Below are 19,706 nucleotides of genomic sequence, written 5' to 3'. Positions count from 1 at the left end.
AAGGAGGTTTATTGGGGCCAACACTAAATTCAAACAGCTACAAGTTCATTTTTCATGTTTACCACACCAGCTGTTGACAGATGAAGTCTCAGTGGAAAGTCCAAATTTTTGATTTCACCATGACTTCCTGAGATAAGAATGCTGCAGATTTTAATGTTTGGCATTTGACCTTCAGAGAGAGATATCTTCAAGAAAACGTCAGCAGATATTTATAAATGATTACTCAAAGCAGAACAATTTGGAAATTTTGAAACATAAAGCTGTTAGTATGAAATTATCTTTTATTTTTTTTAACCTCAAAATAAATGCACATTTATTATTTATTCAAAATGGAAACTGAAAAAAGGGTATCTTAAACAAGTAGGAGCCCTAACAGAGCAAACATCACAAACATCCTCGAGTTCCTTCTCTGCTATTGCCCACCTCTGGCTAAAAAACAGTTTTGTTGCTGTTGTTGTCATCCATTTGTTTGGCCAATTAAAAGAAACAAGCACTTGACAGCCCCCACAAATAGAAGTGGTATAAAACAAAACCAACTAAGCATTCTCAACAGAGTTCAGGTCCTTGTGTTGCCACATTTATATAAAAACTTTCACTAACTGTTGTACTAAATAGGATTTAGTAACCGCTCTTGCAGTTTAGCTCTCGGTATCTTGATAAGTGAAGTCAATACTTAAGCATGTCAGAAGTCAACGCTATAGTGTAACTACAGTATAACTAACAGGACTCCTAAATACTGTTCACCAGAGTGATGTCTTATAGTTGAATTTCAGTTTCAGTAGGTACTTCAGATTTACCTGAGCAACGTCATACACAATATATCTATGAAGAATGTTAAGGAAAATTATAGCTGTTGATATTAAAAACACAAAAAAACCTCAAAAAATAGTCAAATTTCACCTTTGAACTAAGTTATCATACAGATACTTGTGTGATTACGCAGGTCTAATAGCTCAAACTGGGAATCTTTAAATTCAATTCTTCTTCAAGTCTGAAAATATTCTATAGGATTTAGAAACTGTCAACTAAAAGACACATGGAGAATCAATGATGGCACAGCAGGAACCCAGAGTGGCAGGCAAGCGAACTGATTTATATACAGCGCTGTAGCTCTTGAACATTACTTTTGTCAGGCAGACAATGCACAATGTCTTTCCTGCTACTTAAACAGCAGAATTACACAGCTTAGATGAGATCTGCAATTACAGACCTGGTGTGACAGAATTGCAGAGACTGGAAGGGACCTCAAGAGACCATCGAGTGTAACGTCCTTGCTAAAGCAGGTTCCCTACAACAGGTTGTACAGGCAGGTGTCCAGATGGGCCCTGAATATCTTGAATATCTCCATAGAAGATGACTTCACAACCTCTCTGGGCAGCCTGTTCCAGTGCTCCGTCACCCATAGTGTAAAGAAGTCCTTCCGTATGTTCATATGGAACTTCCTATAATCAAGTTCTACGCCACCGCTCCTTGTTCTATCACTACACACCACCGAGAAGAGCCTGGCCTCAACCATTTGCCTCTCACCTCCCTTTAGATATTTGTAAACATTAATCAGATCACCTCTCAGTCTTCTTTTCCCCAGGCTGAACAGACCCAGGTTACTCAGCCTTTCCTTATAAAGGAGATGCTCCAGGCCCTTCATCATCTTTGTGGCCCTCTGCTGGATGCTCTCTAGGAGATCCCTGTCTTTTTTGACCTGATGAGCCCAGAACTGGACACAGTACCCCAAGGCCACAGATGTGGCCTCACCAGGGCACAGCAGAAGGGAAGGATCATCTCCCTTGACCTGCTGGCCACATTCTTTTTAATGCACCTCAGGATTCCATTGGCCTTCTTGGCCACAAGCTATGTGTAAGCTCTACTGCTACCTCCCAACAAAAAGTCACTAATCTTTACTTCCCACAGAAAAAAAAAAACACACAACAAAACAAAACAAAAACAACAAGTCTGGAAGAGTTCTACAGTTATTGGTAGCACTGGAATATTCTGTGGCTGCACTGTATTTTTTCAGAATACAGTGTTGTCAGAATACAGTTCTTGTCAATTTTTCTTAATACTTTCAGCCACAAACTTAACTCAAGTCCCAATTTAAGTCTGCTTCTAAGAGGAAAACAACCTACTAAGGGAGAAGTCAGTTTCTACATAGCCCAGAGTCTGTATTAATGAGCTATTTGTTTCACTGATAGGGAGCAAGTAGTCGACAATCTCTACAGTGATACTATAGACATAATATTCTCATGATGTCTTGTAAACGTAGAGCAACTCTGATCTGGGGGCACTTCTGCCTGGAAAGAGGCTCAAAGGCTACATCTTTGAGAGGCATTCTGATGTTTACCTTCATATTAGCAAAGGATTTGGGGGACCTGAGAGAAGTTGTGTGATGAGACTCCAAGTAGTCTGCTCCCACACCTCCTCCCAGTCAAGCTGACCAGCCACGGCATTCCGAGGAAGAAACCATGTTGGAATGATGCAGAAACCACAGGCTGCATTCCCCTTCCCTTGTCCTGGCACATATCCGGGCAAAGTAGTACTTGGATGCTGATCCATAGGCCACTTCAATACCTTCAGCTACTGAGTCCTGCTGGAGCAACAGCTGTTTGGTATGTATACTGTTTCCTTTTTAACAAGATGACAGTTTAAGCATTTTACACCCGTAAAATTGTCTCCCTTTGAAAACAGTCTAATAGTGCTCAAAAACAGATCTAAAAACCAAGACATTGTGGCAAAACTCCTGACCAACATTAGCAAGAGCCTGCTAAACAACACTCACAGTGTACAACCCATGCCATAGCAAAGGATACTCATTGTACAGAAGACAGGTATCATTAATTCCCGTTGAGATCCCATTCCCTAAGGGAACCTCTACACCATCAAGGGTTGTAGTGGCTGTGGGATCAGGTGCAGTTTTGCCCAAGCCTAGAAAAGGAAAAAACATTAGTTAACAAATCTTGAAGGCAGACATCAGACTTTGCACATAAAGAAAATGACTCGGGCAGTCATGTATTACATCCCATATATTGTCATATGCTGAGTGGGAGGAAAAATGTCTTAAGGAGAACATACAGGATGTTGTCAGTTTATTCAACTCAGCACCACTGTATTTATAGCAGTTGTACTCTGCTATATTAAAAGGGAAAGTTTCACTTTTTGCTGTTAGCTTTGATCATACAGATTAGACCATTAAACGGACAGACCAGACTATCCTTATTGCTCTCATATCCTAGCACATGTATGTGTAAATTGTAACATTTTCAGGAAGTTTTAATAAATCAATTCTTATTCTTTAAACTCTTCAATACAAATTGAATTTGACATTTGTAATAGTTGAAATGCACTGAAAAAAATGCTACATCATGTTTTAATAAATTTCAGAAAACTCATTTATTAAGCCTCTCAAAATTGAGCATTTAAGAAAAGCAGTTCATTACTGAACGCTATCAATCCCTCCTATCTCTGTAAAGACAGTCATGATTACTATTTCTCATGCTTGAATTAGAAAAGTCTCTTTTCATTTTTCCTTTCATTACAATAACGCTACTTTTTGCTGATAAAATTTAATGAGAACAGCTGTTCTGTCCAAAATTCTATCTTTACCCTTTCCCTTTGCTACAAGCTTCCAAAGCACTCTGAAGGCTGAACAATTATTCCTCTGATCTATCAAGCCTCTCATCTTTCTTCTAAAACATATTACATTGTTATGATGAAAGTGAGTAAGAAGGTGGAGAATACGCCTTACTTTGTTCTTCATGTACTGTGAAATGAAAGTCTCCTCCTGAACTTCAGGCAGCCCATTAACTTCAGATTTAAGTTTTCAAGTGTACTAACTCACATCTCATAACACTCTATAGATGTATTCAGACACAATCATAATGCTACACTGTGCAAACTCTTATAAGGAAACACAGTTATGAAAAGACTGTAGGTCTCTTCACTAAGAAGAGAGACAGACATAAAGCGAGTTCACCACCAAAAACACATTACCAGAGAAAAGTTACCTTTCACGCTATGTTTTCCCTTGGGCAATTTTGTTATGTGAGAAGCGTTCTTTAGCTCATACCTGGATAACACAAAGAACACACAACAGCATTTGACATTTGTCTTAAAATCTTGAGGAAAAATTACATTTTTTTCAGGCTTCAGTGTATGGTGAGTTAATTTAAATTCTATTTTTCTGAAACTCACCTGCCTTTCTTCTTCATCTCAGTGACTAATTTTATTGATACTGGCATTTACAACAAGATTCTACACTTGTAGCATGTTTTTACACCACCCAACAGTTCTCATTTGACAAAAAAGGCCAACATTGTTTTTAAAGAAATATAATGCGTTCTTTTTTCACACTGAGTAAGAGGCTTGCTATTTTAACATAAGATTCTGTTATAACACCCTTAAGCACGTTTAGAAAATGCTCCTAATGAGTTACTTACATATTTCCAAGGGCAACTTCTCCCAGTAGTATTAACCCAATTGGATCAGCTTGAGATGTGTGACAGTAGTTGGCACTCTTCGACACCATGTCTGCAAAGTAGATGCCCTTCCCAAACATGTAGCCAGTCTGCAGCAAGGTGGGGGGAGTGGAGTGGGAAACGAGATTGACAAATTCGTAGAATAATATCAGTAATATAAACGCAGTACTGAATCCACCTGGCTGAGCTCTCAGGAGAGCAAAGCTGCAACTCACACTCTTGTAGACACCATACAGCAACCCACTCTGGACACTGAATGATGTTCTCGTGCTCAGAGATAATACTGGGTCCTCCCCAAACAGAAATCCTACTATTTATATTCTCTCTGACCGTGACCACCTCTGGACACTTGAATGGAGGCAGCCAAAGAATCTGTCTGTTGAACATACCACAGGAGCTTCAGGGGGAGCTATCCGGAGACCCTGCGAGAGGATACCAGCGAAGTTGGTGGTGCGGGAACCGTGCCACAGCAGCTGGCGATTATGAAGCTGCTTAAATGGCTTGTAACGCTGACTCTCTCCTTCACGTTCGATCCTGAAGATCTTCAATTCAAAATGGGATAGGAGAAAAAGAACAATCAAGTAAATAAGCCATTACCTTCATGTAACCAATCTGGCAAATAGGTCCATCTGCTATGAAAATTGATCTAAACGTTTATCAGTGCTCGCAGCTTGCTATGTCACGCTCGCAAAAGAGGAGCTTTGATCACACAGTACCATTATTAATCCTTTATCGTCTCTTCTGCATTTTCATGAGACCATCACTTCCTGAAAAAATCATTTAGGGAACTAAAACTTAATTTCAGACGACTACTCTTTTATGTGGCAAATTAAGATGAAATAAAAAAAAGCTTAGGCTCATCTCTGCCTAGACTTTTCTATTTAATAAAATACTAAATGGTCTATCAAAATATGCCTTCAACAAGGGAAACGAGATAAGGTACTTGAAAATAAAGTGAAGCCATAAGCAAGTAAATAGACTGATATAAGCTAATCTGCACTAACTTAAATCCCAGTATTCCCATACTTACTTCCACAACTTTGAGGTCATATGCATTGTGAGTAGCAGCATGAGTATTTTTCACATATTGTTTAATAATCTTGGCTTCTTCTGAATCTTTGTCAACCACCTGCGAAGAAGCAAATAAGAAGTTTCTTTATAATATAAATTAGAAAACTTGTTATAAAGTGAAGACATTCACTCTATGCTCCTCAGTTTAAGCTGCCTCTCTATTTGATCATTTAGGTGGAAATTTATTCCCAACTAGAGAATTTGTAAAAGTCTACAGAAAGCACTCAACCAGAGAACTACTGATGGTGGAGATGGGAAGGCACCTCAGGAAATCTACATGACTTTCAGTCGCTCTGTTCAAAGCAGGGTTAGCTGTAGCAGATTGCTGTGAGCTGAGTCCAGTCACACTTTGCAAAGATAGAACCATCAGAGCCTCTCTGGGCAACTTGCACAGTTAAAAAAAAAAAAAAAAAGAAATTTTTTCCCATCATTTCAATTTGCTCCCATTGCCTTTCATTTTGTCAGTGGATACCCCTGAAAAAAAAAAAAAAAAACCACCAAAAAAACAAGCCTGCCATGATGTTCTCTATTCCTTTACCCCACCTGGTATTTATATACATTGGTAAGATACCCCCAAACCCTTCTTTCCTCCATGTTAAAAAGCCCAGTTTCTCTTAGTATCACCTTGTGCAACATGTGCTCCAGTACCATAGCCATCTTGGCAGCCCTTCTTTGCCAATACATCTGTCCACTTCGAGCTTAGCTGATCTGTTAACACTCCAACAATACATCAGCACACATTCCTGGTCAGTCATTTCTTTTACCTTAATATCAGTTCGGAGCTTTTCATAATTGATATCAATTGGGTCTTTATCTCCATCTTCATTTCCACCTCTAAGAAGGCTGTAAGCAACCTCAATATCAAGCAAGTTGTCCAACATCTGCACTTTAGCCTGAATAATTTAAAGAGGTTATTTTACTTGCGTCTTTGATGTTCAGAATAACTCTAGAATACTTCTGAATTATAAAAATGTATGTGAAGTACAGGCATCAGCATTTAAGAAGACTGCCTTTTAAATATATATTTATGTATAACATACATGTATTAACATATATATATACACATGTTGTATCTATTTTTACTTATCTTCTAAAATCTTATATATAATCTTCATATGTAAACATACATATATGAACAAAAAAATAAGATATTCTGAAAAAACCCACAAGCTTAACCTCATAAAAGTAGGAGGTTGAAATAATTCTTCACACTTCATATATTCAGTGTGTTAGGTGTCTGGTATCAGGCCTGTTGCCTGAAAACATCAAACTGTTTCCAGTAATTACCTGAATGTATTCTAAGTTACTGAGAAGAGGTGGTTTCTTCATCCCAAAGTCATGAGGGATCAGAGTATAGAAGCGGTTTGACAGGTCCAAGATCTGGGATTCAGAACCACCGTCAGAAACTGCCTAGACAAGAAAACAAGCAGCAAAAGAAATTACTGAGTATGCCAGAATACAGCTCCGTAGCAATACATGCACATGAGAAGCACACAGGATACTTGAGAACAAATAAACAGAAGCAGCAATAGAAGTTGTTTTAATCCTGAAAGTCCAAAAGGAGTAAAAGGGGCAGCTTTATGCAATTCTTTTGCATGTAGTAAGTCACAGGGCTTGCCCAGAAAAATCTAATGGGAATTATGCTTTCCAGAAGGCAAAATAAAAGGGTGTGTGCATGTATATGTGTGCTCTCAGCGAGGTACTCTAACAATCGAAATCGAAACTTCCTTTAGTCAATGCTTACCCAGGGTACCCATGACAAAAAAAAAAACAAAAAACGCACAAAGGCCAAACAAAACAACAGCATATGATGATGTACTTTTGCAAACTCTTTCAGGCAGTACTACACAGTGATTCTTGGAACGGTCCATGTCAGGATGTGTAAATACACAGTAGTCATCAAGCCAGATTCTTTCCTGAGTCAACTACTCCTATTCTCATGCTTAAACAGATTATCTGGGGTGGCAACACCAGCTTCATTTGCTCAACTGCCATTTCTGTCAGTAGCAAGTCTGCCTCAGCCTGGAGTTTGTGATACAAAAGCTTGAAGTACATACAAGCACTACCTAAACTTTGAAAGATACAAATACTGCTTAAACTTTTACAGTGATAAAGAGAACTAACTAGTTTGTCATGGAAACCACATCCTCTTCTATACCTAAAAGCAAGCTCAGATCTTCACACAAATCAGTAATCATTTACATTTCAACAAAAAGGCTTCCTCCACTCACTTTTATTTTAAGACAGAAGTATGCACCCTCTTCCCATTGTCTCTTGAATTATGCAAAAAAAAAAAAAAAACCAAAAAACAAAAAAACACACCTCGAGCAAACACACAGCTCACCGTTCAGCCCACTCCAAGCCCACAACAACCAAATTCCCCACTTGCTCCAGCATCTCTGTCACACTCACCTGCTGAACCTCATTAAGGATGGAATATGCACTCTGGATCTGTCGCTTGCTGAGTTTCCCCAGTGGCATCTTCTGCAGGTCAATCTGATAAAGTTTAAAACAATTAAAACAGGATTTCACTGCACTGAAACTGATGCAGCATTGTCTCTCTGGTTTCCAGGGAACAAATCTCTCCATATTGGTTTACACAAAGAACAGAAATATTTCAGACTTGCTATTAATCTCTGTGGATCAAGGAGTGGTATCAGAAAGACAGTGTTTGCTACTGAAAATAAGTCCTACAAACAAAGCAACACAGCAATAGGAGACTAGGCATGGATGGCAGAGTAACACAAAATAGCATCCTAAGTGTCTGACTGGGATTTTAGGATTAACCTAGCGCCAAAGGTATTCCTGAATCACTTTGGTAAGCATACATTTCAGGCTAACAAAGAAGCAATATGAAAGAAAGAATTCTTGCTCATAAGATCTTCTGTACCCCTAGGTACAACCTAGACACCCTCTTCCAGCCCTCAGCTTTATGCTACGATAATCAATGGTCAAATGTAAAAAGGTTCCAAGATACTTCAGATACTTCACATCTATGCCTGAAAAAAACTGAAAAGCAACTAAGTCAGAATTGATGTCTTGGCTGCCTGCATTGATCCATTATTTTATTTCATTTGTTGTTTTTCCTTTCGTATTGATGGATCTTGAGTGAGTTTCAGATGTGCATTAAATCTTTGCACAGTTATGGGCTGCCTGAATACAAAAGCACATAGCAAAAGTAAACACCAATGGAGTCATTTACCAAGATCACACATGTACCCTCTGGACTCTTTACAGTAGTCATCATACACCCTGCAGGTGAAACTAGCATTCACTTTACTCGGTGGGTTTATGATTCAGCTCAAGGACAAAAGACTCTATGAAACCATGTACATGATACACTATCTGGATAAGCTCTACATTATTCATTCACTATAGAGCAAGGAACACTGGCTGTGTGCAAGTCTTCTCTGCAAGCTGAACACAGAAGGTTGTTCTGAGCTACAGAGACTGGTTCAAAAGCCCTGAAGTGATTTTTTAATGGAGATTTCCACCTTGTACTGGGCTAAGGAGAGCTCTTACCTTTTGCTGCAGTTATGTATACATACAGTCATTTACTAAAAAAAAAAAAAAAAGCCACGATGGATGCAAAAGAGAAGATAGACTTCAAAACTGATTATGTGTTGGGGATAAATTTGAAGATTAACACTGCGAGGAACCCTGAAGGCAACATGAAGAATTAGCTCTGTGTCAGAGCTGCATGTGCCAAGATTGTCATGAGGAGTGATGGAGATATTTACCCACGCAAGAGAGGGCACAACACTGGAACAGACTGCTCTGTAACCATCAGCCTCATGCAAGGCAATGCCATGGATAACTGTAATAACACTTTGAATGCTTGGTGAGGGGAAACTCTTGAAATCTAAATTAGAAGCAGGAATTAAAATGCATTAGAACTCACAGTTTGGGCACAGTGAGAATCCTGGATAGAATGAAAAGCTCAACACCAGGCTTGTTAAAGGCATCACACAGCCTTTTTGGGAGGATGCAGAGAAACATGAGACTAGGAGAAAAAAAATAACTCCTCTAAAGAAAAACTGCTGTTTCAGCAGCAGCATGAGATAAATCTAGTAGGAACTGAGTCCCATGATTCTCATGTCTCCTACAGATGTGCAGCTGTATGAATTAACAGAGTTTCAGAGCTCTACAAAGCCAGATGAAATCCACTGATAGACAATCTAGAGCCTTTTGCCAGTTCCCATTACAAACTATTATTATTGTTTTAGAAAACCAACCAAAAGAACCACTGAATATACACAAGAACATAACTAACCTACAGCACTACAAAATGTTGGGCAATACATCTGAAAACGTTCAGATAAGCTGCTTAAATATGAAGTCTTAGAACGGGGTAACTAAGCTGTCTGAAGAAAACCTACACCTGTTATTTAGAATCAAAGCAGTCTGACTTGTATTAAAACAACCAACCTGCAGGATCTCTGAACAACTCTTTCTACACAAGGAGAGATGCTACCAGACCACTCTCTGAAAGTATGGAGGAAAGAAGAATGGATGAAAAGAGGGTATCATTAGAACAAATGAGAAATAAAACAATAACAAAAATCTAGAGTTTAGCCTAATTCAGAAGATCTGATACAGGCATTCCCTACTGTAGAACAAAGAACACACTCGTGTGCATCTTAACTAAGTTACTACTTCCACTGCTTGTCAAACCTTGGTCAGACTCTTGCCCTTATTTAAGGCTGATCTAAAACTAGCAGCAACTTCTGCAAAGTATGATACACCCTGGATTGCAAAGAAGTTACTTCAGGCTGCATAAGTATGATATAGAGAGAAAGGAGGTTACAACTGAGACACATGAATGCGTGCAGTCACCTCAAATTCCACCATAGCTTTCTTCATGCTCTCCACGTCAAAGATCATCTTAATAAGGTCTTGGATTGGCTTAGCAAGCTTTGATTTAGTCCCGGCACCCACTGTCAATTTCCTGACAGCTTCTTCATCCTGGGAAGAAAACGTAGTACCAGAATTAGTAAAATCACAAAGGATAAGGTGACAGACTGGCTGCCATGGTAACAAATCAAAACCAATTGAATATACGTATAATATTAATAGCCTGAATTTCATAGGGAGCGTTGGATGTTGGTCTGACTTTTTTGGAGCAAAATGGCTTCAAAAATCCACCTATTCAGTAATTGGGCAGATGTGTTCCAAGAGGTGGCATTGTAAAATAAAGGTAGAATTGAGAGACTTGAACTGTGTGCATCTCTGCTTTACCTCAAGCAGCAGTATTAACTTGTTCTGCAAGCCCTCTGCCTCAGAGACCATGTTACAAAAAAAAGGACTGCTTATTTCATTGTTTTATAACAAAGTAGAGATACAATAATCACTTCAGTATGTTTTTATAATAAAAATGACCATCCATAAGTACAGGCATCATCAGTTGGAAGCAATACCTCCTAGGTATTTTCCTGGGTGGAGTGTTCCATCCATAAAGCATCTGCCAGACACTTCAGCGTCACTGCACATTGCAGTATAACAGACAGTTTCCTGCTGCAATATTCAAATTTCCAAAAAGAAAGGTAAGCACTGACTGCTTCACATTGAAAGATGACATCCAGTAACATGGCTAGACAAAAAAATACAATGGCTTGAAAACATCTTCTCTGATGCCTTTATAGCTATTAACAGCACTCAGCTATGTCATCAGAAAATAGGTAAAGTTATGGGTATGTCTTTATACAAATACATAAACTCCCACCAGGCAGAAGGAATAGAATTCCTATTTAGTACAGCTGTCTAAATAGCCAAATCCTACTGGCAATGAATATTTTCCCCTTCTCAGCCTGCTCAACATGTGCACTAAGCAGAGTGCTGCTTAAGATCTGTTTCACCATTTGGGAGGATTTTGGATGCAGAAGACAGATGTGTCTATTTTGAACAAAATAAATCAGGGAGTTTGTGAAATGACTGCTTACTTCATCTTGAATTAATTTCTAGTAGATTACACAGAGTAAACAAGAATAATTGTCCTCCCAGCGGTCTCCCTGCTATGTTCACATTAATAACTCGTGCAGCAAAACCCCTCTGCACTTCATCCCTCAAGTTTGCTGAAGTGTCAACGAGCACAGAAGAAAAGAGTTACAGAAAAGGAGCTGAGACATGCTCCACCTGGCGCAGAGACATTTTACAGTTACCTGTCCATAATCTATTTCCAGTGGGTAGAATTTTTTGGGATATTTAGTGAAGTTCTTTGAATGCCAAGAATTGCCAGTTTTCTCTTCATACAAATTTAGGAAGTGTTCAACCGCATCTTCTTTTGAGGGCATCTGCTCCAGCTTGTTACTCCCAATGACAGTGCCCACGCGACCCCAGGACCTGAACACCCAGTACCTAGAGAAGTGAAACGCGAGAAAAGAGCAGATGTAAAGGCTTTGGCTCTAGATCTCAGTCCAAATGAAACTGATTCTGCAACTGTGAATCAGCCACTTGCATGTCGTTAATTTAAGGAGAGATGTTCAGCAAGAGAGCAACAGAAGAGCCACCACAGTGCCTATGTCCAACAACAGGTGTAAAGAACACTTGCTGTAAACACACCAGATGTACAGCTCTGAAGATAAATGCATGCACAGCAAGAGAGAGAGAAGAGTAAAGAAAAAAAGAGGCTATTACCACTTGAGTCAATATTTAACAAATACACATGTTCAGACTTTTGGGTTTGTGTATTTGGGGAAAAAAATAACAAAACATCATGCATACTTAAGCCTGTGATTCAAAGTCATAGAGTTCAGATTCTTAGGGACAACAGAAATAAGTGAAGTATATTTTTGTTTTACTAACGCTAACTTGGGTAAGCTTCGGCGATCAATTCAGTCCATTTTTCCAATTTGTCAGGCAGAAAGCACAGGTGCTGAGATCCCTCCATGCACTGGATCCACATACAAACTCCAAATACAGGAGCCAGCAACATCCCCCTCAATTTCTGTATCTGTTCTCAGAATTGTAAACACTGGACAGATCTACCACACTTGATGACACTGAAAAGCTAAATACACAATCACCTCCTGACCATTTCACTGCGTTTTGCTAGGCCTCACTACCCCTCCAAGTCAGAACTACATTGTGGTGCTAAGAGACAGAATCGCGTTTTGTTTCCCAAGGTCACAGCTCTGCAATTAGAAGACAAAAGTAAGTTGGAGAATATGGGGAAGACTCCCAACATCACAGACTTCATGAATGGGGTCTTGGATGTTAAAACAGAGAAACCTTCACCTTCTGTATTTTCATGGGCTGCTGTCAGTAACAGAGCACTACGGTCCCTCCTGCTATCCAGTTAATCCAGTCCTAAGAAGATACCTATTGTATGTGCCTCACTTACCCCAGGATGCACAAATGAATGCTACCAGATACAATTCAACAACTTCCCCTCAGCCCCCCCAACTTTAAAATTTTTTTTTAAACCAACTTATCTATCCGTAACTTCTTACAATGACATTTTACCTATTTCTTGCTTTTGTAGAAGCCAAAAAATCCAGTACTTACTAGAAAAAAGCAAACAAAGACATTTCTGGGGAAAACTGAACTCACCTGCTCTCTCTGTCATCCTCTAACAGCTGCAGTTTGTAATAGGAATTTGTTCCTTTCACAATATCTACTAGGCCAAGAGTTGCACTGAAAATCTTTCCACCTTTTTCAAAAACATGAGCAGAATCCTCCAAACCTACAGAGAAGGAACAGAATTAGAACACAGAGGTTACTATTTTAGGTTTCTTTCCTGCATTCACATTCACCCACGTGTTTTAAAATTGTGTGAAAATTAACAAAGTATCAGAAAGAACAGTGGTAACGTGCTCATTAAAAACTATTTGAAGCTTATTTTTCAACACATCACAGGTACGTGCTTTTAGATACACTGGAATGAACCTCAACCCTAACTTGAGAAAAACTGTACATTTGAGAAAGGACAACCTAGCGTCTAGCATTGAACACTGCATGACTGGCTAGAAGAATTCTTAAGAGAAATATAACTTTGCAGGTGTCACATTAAAAAATGGCCTGAAAAAATGAAGGCTGGCCTTGGTTGCAGTATGAATTCTAAGGATGACATCTTTACGCTATCAATCTGGAGAGTAGCATCAGTCACCCCTGCTCAAAGAGTCTTGAGGCAGATGCTTATACCAGCCTACATGGCCTCTGCTGCCTGAGCCTTTATCCACTCCTCTAACATGTTGTTCAGCTTCAGAAACATGTACACCTTAGTTTAAATAGTCCTCCTGAAAGGTGCACTAGAATATCCTAGAACATCCAAGCTTTAAGTGTCAATCTACAGCTTTTCTTGCTATCAAAGGAAGGCTATCTTAAGAATTTCACTTCCTTTTACAGAGCCCTTAACTTTTACATTAGCAACTGCAAACTCTTCTCTTTCCACAGAAAAAATAGAAGTAAGAATGCTGGAAACAATCATGCACCCTGAAGACTCTGGTGCAGGCTCAGCTATTGCTCTCACTCACCAGAATCAGGATCTACTGCTGCTCCACCTTTAACTGTTAGCTTCATTTTCTTTTCAGACTTGCTAGGTCCTGCAGGGATAAGAAGTTAATTTTTTCCTACGCAGGCAATACAGTTTGACTTGAATCAAGATATAAATTCTCAATTTGCATAATTATTACCTTAACGAGGCTTCAAATCGGATTCCCAGTATAACACCACCAACACTTCAATGGCTTTTTACCTGCCTTTAGCAGCTAATTCACAGCTGTCATCCCCCACAAGGAAATGAGAACCAAGATCTCCCCAGATAACATCTATCTTCCTTCCTCCTGACCCAGTATCATTTTCCCAACTACACAACAAATAGAAGTCACATTTATGGTTGTATTTAAGTGGGATTTTAAAACTTCACAGGGCATGTGGGACACTCAGTACCCTTGAAGACCCTGCTGCTATGAGTTAGTTTAGCAAAAACACAAAACTGAATGACAGAAGCTAAAATCCTGGGGGATATGGAAAAGAAGGGAGCATATCTAATGGCTTTATTCACTTTCCAGCATGAACAATGCAAGCTTGCTATGGCAGTTGTAAAGACTACTACATGGTGGTGATGGGTTGACAGCTGAACTACATGATTTTAGTGATTTCGTGATACTATGATTCTAAGAGCGCCACTGAGACAAAAGCTGTCAGGAGACAGCTTCATACTCACTTAAACCTGGTCTTACCTAAAGCTTGATTATTTAAAATTTACTATGAAGAAAAAAAAAGTCAGAACTCTAGGAAAGGACGAGGCTAGACTAGACTCAGATTTTCTTTGTGCACACAGAGCATTAAATGGGCCCCTGGAGAAACAACCACTTAATTCTTCACCTTGTTCTTCTTTGACCTTCCCAGCACTCTTCATACTAGGGGGCTTGCTGCACTTCCCATCCACCGCCACCTCCTGGTGCTCCATTTTCACCTCTGCACCCCAAGGTGAAATTGCATGGAGAGAGAGAAGCTCCTGAAAGCTCTTGCTGGAAGATTTCACATCCTTAAGAAACTCCTCTGAGACCACACGAACTTTGGCATCCTTCACTTCTTCCATCTTCTTGCTCATTTTCTCCACCTCCTCTGCAGAGGCAGAAAGGGAAGAAAACAAACAAATGATAAAAAACAACTGAGAGGTTTCAAGACTTTAGCCTCCACTTCTGACAACAATTAAGGACTCTGTAAAGCTTTGAGGAGCTGCATTTCCGTCACGTACAAAGCTGAAGATTGGACTAGAGCAGGAACACTTATATTTTACCTGATTGGTCCAGTCTTTGTGGCACAACCCACATGACTACTATGCTAGGTGAGTAAAATTCAACCAATCCATGTTTGTTTTTACTTTTCCAAGACCACATGCACGTGCAAATGCTCTCCCTAATCCAAACACCAACCCACAGAGTTCTGACCAAGTAAGTACACGCATCCAGTGCTATCAGCGACCACCCCATGGCTGCTCACTCTGTGTGCTGATGCACAGGGTGGCCTTGTTAGCTGTTGTTGTCATCTTTCCTCCCAACTCCTCCACAATATTCTTCACCTCCTCCTTGTTCTTGGACAGCTTTCCGAGAGTCAGGATCTTCATGTTGGTCAGTGGTTTGTCTGGGGGTTCAGAAACAAGATGGCACGTTAGTGACAAGCACAGTCCCCCACACAAATAACATGCACAGAGACAGCATCCCACACACTCAGAATCATCAGCCCAGCCCGCAGGGAGATGAGTCCAAGCAGGTCTGACTAATGAGTGGGAGAAAGCTCCATTCTCTTCTAAGGGAGATGACAAAGCCCAGCACAAACAACAAACAGAATGAATGGAAGGGAGGAAAAGATGCATACGCGGGCACATTATTTGCCTGCATTTAGGGTTTTTTTTTTGTTTGTTTTAAAAAAAGTCTGCTTCAGAACTGCCTACTAGGGACTCTGCTCAGCTTCACTCTTCATCTGATAACTGGACAGCATGAAAGGTCCTGCCTCTTCAAAAGGAAATCTGTTTCTGAGGAGCTGGAGAAAGTTTGCCTCTCAAACAACAGAATCTTCACATGTTACAGTACGTTTGGGTCTTGATTTTACAGATAGTTCAAAGTTGGAAGCTGGCTGAATCATGCAAACCCTGTAACAAGCAAACCAGTAACTAGTTGAGGCTCTATTACACCATCGCGTCAGCACTGATGCAATGAGCCCTGCAATGCAGGTGGATTCGGGACACAGCAAGTGTCTGAAAGCTTATCTGCACTTCTAAAGATGAATGCTATTAATTCTGCTTCACCAGCTGAAGAGTTTGTTCTCCCCATCCACCATCCCAGACACAAGTGTGTTAGGCTGCTAGCCACAAAGTAACCTGTGCTTAATTCTAGTCAGTAGTTTGTATTTACTTTCAGGGCACACTAGGAATGGGAATCAAGTTGCCAATCTGAAAAGAGGCTCAGGTAACTTTCTCTTCATTGTTAAAATAACATGATCAGCCTAACATTAGCTAGGCAGAATTACTTGCACCCTTCTCACTAAGTAACAACGTTCCCTTGCTCCCCCAAACTACAGGCAGGGCTAAATAAACTAAATGAGAAGTCACAGTTCTTAGTGGACAAGCCACATTACTAAAGGATGCAACTTGTTCCCGTGGCCTATGTAGAATTACAAGAGTTGAACCATCTGCCAATTTGCAGGTTGGATACGGCACATCTCTTTTTGCACAATGCTAGTCAGCAGTTGTTGAGACTAAGTACATACAGAGGGTTTCAAACAACTTCTTGACCTTAAAACTTAACACTGGATGTAGAATATGGAAGCTGGCACTACTGAGATTCCTGGATGCTCCTCAAGAAACCAAGTCAAAGTATTTCACAGCACTCACTAGGGACATGGGCCTTTAAGTTTCTGATTCACTGCAGACATACCATCAACAAATACCCAGAATTATTTGTCAGAAAAAAAAGCAACAACCACACACACAAAAAACCACAAGATCCCAAGCACGTGTCCCCAGTGAGCTAGAAAAGGGTCCTCCTTTGCTAGGAAGATGTAGCACATGACAATCTGCAATTCTGTTTCTTACCAGGAGAGCTCAGACTGCTCAGGGGTAAGAGAACATCAAACAGCAGGCCTGTTCAAGGGGCCCATTTGGATGGGAATGGCATCACACACCACCCTGAACTCCACTGACCTTGGGGAGCAGAAACAGTCTCTGTCAAAGGAGCGGATGCAGACGGAGGAGGCGCAGAGTTCACAGTTGCAGCCTCGGGAGGGAAAATCCTGTCCTGCTTCTTACACTTAAATTTTTTGAGATAAGGAATTTCACGAAACTCCTGTGGGACAGAAGCATACAGAGTTTAAAAACAACAAATACTATTATAAAATGTAAAGGCCAAGTTAAGCACTGGCCAGATTGTGTCACTTACCGCAGGTCTCAAAGGATTTCTGAGATACTCATATCAAGATAGGCAAACATCCACCTCATTGACTCAGAAATCAAAGCTAGAGCAGAGTAAATGACTGGTTTCAAACCAAATCAGCAATATCTCTTTTAATTTAGTGTTACTGGGAAAAATGACGACTTCGTTCTACATTAACTGCCCCCAGAGGGATGCAGCTGTGACAGGATTTCCCACTGTCACAGCTGCTGAGCACTGTGGCACACTTTGCTCTACAGCATCGAACACTGACTGCTGCTTATCCAGACTCCTTACAAGAGGAAGCATCAATGAAGCATACTTCAGATCATCACCATTTACAGTTAACACCCACCTTCGGGATTACCCAGTCCTTCCTGTTGGGAGTCTGTGTTTTAGCCACACACTTAGTCCAGGCAGTAATGTCCCCTGAACAGTAGTACGCATCGCTCTTGAACACAAACTGCCCCTTACACTCCTCGCAGGGAAGCAGAGCTCCAAACGCCATCCCGTCTGCCACTCGGTCCAAAATCTAAAACAACAAAGAATAGAAAACTGGGCATTCAGGAGAGCATACGCCCTGCACAGAGCCTGAACAGACAGCAGTGCCAGAGAGGGAAAGAAGGAGATGAGCTACTGCATCTCAGCACGAGTATGTAGGTGGGAACGTAGGCTCAGACAAGCCCCAGTTTTCCTGCCTAGAGATTTTCTTGGCCGTTTTGAGTCTAGACACTTCCCACATCTCATCCCACGCTCCCTACAGCCTTAATAAATACAAATACTTCATGTGACATGTGGCTCTGAAAGAGAGAAACCTTTTGCAAGTTACACAGTCTGAAATGTGACTTTTTTAGAAAGCACGCCAGAAAATAACCAGAAAATAATGCAGTTTATGCTCCTTTTAACATAATGTAACAGTTAGAAGGAGGCAATGTGAAGTGCCACAGCCACCCTGCTTTTGCAGAGCCAGTGACAAAAATATGGATCAGCTGGGGCACTGAAGACCCAGCATACATGCAAAGTGACTACAGACCAACTTACGGCATTCTCCCCTGAAGGCACCTCCTGCTTGTTGGCGATCAGCAGCTCTTTCAGGTCATTCGTGGAACAGACCTTCCTCAGCTCATCCTTGATGCCCCAGATCAGCTCTGTCTGCTCCTGTGGACAAAACCTGTCAGCTTAGCTACTCGCAGACAGTCACTGTGAATGCCTCTGGAACTGCAGCATGATGAAGAGAACCAAGACCCAGCAGCTTCATCAAAGGGAGAACCAGATATTTTACCCAAACAACTAGATCAGGTCTTTAAAGCCACGTGCTTCAGATTTCAATATGAATACATAAGCACACGATAGCTTTAAAAAAATACTCTCACAAGAAAATCAGAGGTGAAAGGTTGGCTCTATAGAATTCTGTGTAAACCAACACTTCACAGCCTTTCTGAACACATAAATAATGCAGGACTAACTTTTACAGCACTATCCCATACAAAAAGATGCTAGTTTTTATAATAAGACAGTTAGCTTTTAGGTGGAATGGAACCTGTGTTTCTACCACACTTCTACTCACAGTGAGTTCTCAGCAGCCTCTGCAAACATCACCTACCCAGTTCACACTGCCAGCAGCGGGGATGTCACTGCATTAGAGCCTTATATTAAAATAAAAATCACAAATGCTGGTACACACTGTCCTTATTTTAAGGCACTAAAGTGTAAGAAGTACTTCGACTAGATCAGAAACCTGAAATGGTACAGAGAAGCCTGAGCATTCTTTTAGGCCTTTCTACAAAAGGTGAGAGGGTTAGACAGAAAGGAAAAATCCTAAAAAAATCAGATCATGTCATTTTCTTTACAGCTCCATTAAGTGTTAGCTTTAGCAAAGCTGCTTGCTATTTTTTTTCTTGGAAAATACCTATGCCAAACTTTTAATGAATATAAAATTCTTACTGCTCCATTACAAATTCTTCCCACGATATTCCAAAATTAAAAGGTAGAAAGCTGCGATCTATCACACTTCGTACTCAGCAACTGAACGTGGCTTCTCACGGGGTGAAAGAGGTATAACTTCTCAGTAAGCTAATTCCACACTTTACCATTGCTTAATTTTTACAGTGAGCTATTTATTGGTTGCCAAGCTCTTCTGAAACAGTGCTTGGTATCAGAGCTTCAGCCACCACAGTCAGATGAAACAGGAAGGATCATGAAACCAGCTTCTCTGAGAGAGAAGGCATTTAGCCTAATCTATTTAAATCCAGTAAGCCTAAGTCCTAGAGAAGTTCCTTCCTGTATTTCAGGAGAC

General features: G+C 40.4%; 1 protein-coding gene across 2 annotated transcripts in view; it reads right to left on the bottom strand.

Annotated features, from left to right (window-relative positions):
- Positions 238–19,706, bottom strand: part of PARP1 (poly(ADP-ribose) polymerase 1) — a 30,251-nt gene continuing 10,782 nt past the window's right edge. For both annotated transcript variants that reach the window (XM_021389433.1, XM_021389432.1), the window contains exons 6-23: positions 18,452–18,568; positions 17,766–17,942; positions 17,185–17,326; positions 15,486–15,626; positions 14,865–15,107; positions 14,012–14,080; positions 13,089–13,221; positions 11,699–11,894; positions 10,377–10,505; positions 7,953–8,036; positions 6,828–6,950; positions 6,305–6,433; positions 5,500–5,598; positions 4,859–5,011; positions 4,431–4,558; positions 3,999–4,060; positions 2,805–2,919; positions 238–822 (exon numbers count right to left, since the gene is read on the bottom strand). In XM_021389433.1, the coding sequence (XP_021245108.1) occupies positions 741–822; positions 2,805–2,919; positions 3,999–4,060; positions 4,431–4,558; positions 4,859–5,011; positions 5,500–5,598; positions 6,305–6,433; positions 6,828–6,950; positions 7,953–8,036; positions 10,377–10,505; positions 11,699–11,894; positions 13,089–13,221; positions 14,012–14,080; positions 14,865–15,107; positions 15,486–15,626; positions 17,185–17,326; positions 17,766–17,942; positions 18,452–18,568 (2,322 nt within the window). In that variant the 3' untranslated portion in view covers positions 238–740. The remainder of the gene's footprint in view (positions 823–2,804; positions 2,920–3,998; positions 4,061–4,430; positions 4,559–4,858; positions 5,012–5,499; positions 5,599–6,304; positions 6,434–6,827; positions 6,951–7,952; positions 8,037–10,376; positions 10,506–11,698; positions 11,895–13,088; positions 13,222–14,011; positions 14,081–14,864; positions 15,108–15,485; positions 15,627–17,184; positions 17,327–17,765; positions 17,943–18,451; positions 18,569–19,706) is intronic.

This window comes from Numida meleagris, chromosome 3 (assembly GCF_002078875.1).
Source record: "Numida meleagris isolate 19003 breed g44 Domestic line chromosome 3, NumMel1.0, whole genome shotgun sequence".
Classification (NCBI taxonomy): Eukaryota; Metazoa; Chordata; class Aves; order Galliformes; family Numididae; genus Numida; species Numida meleagris.
Note: the sequence above shows the minus strand (reverse complement) of the source record. Positions and strands in the feature narration are given on the sequence as shown.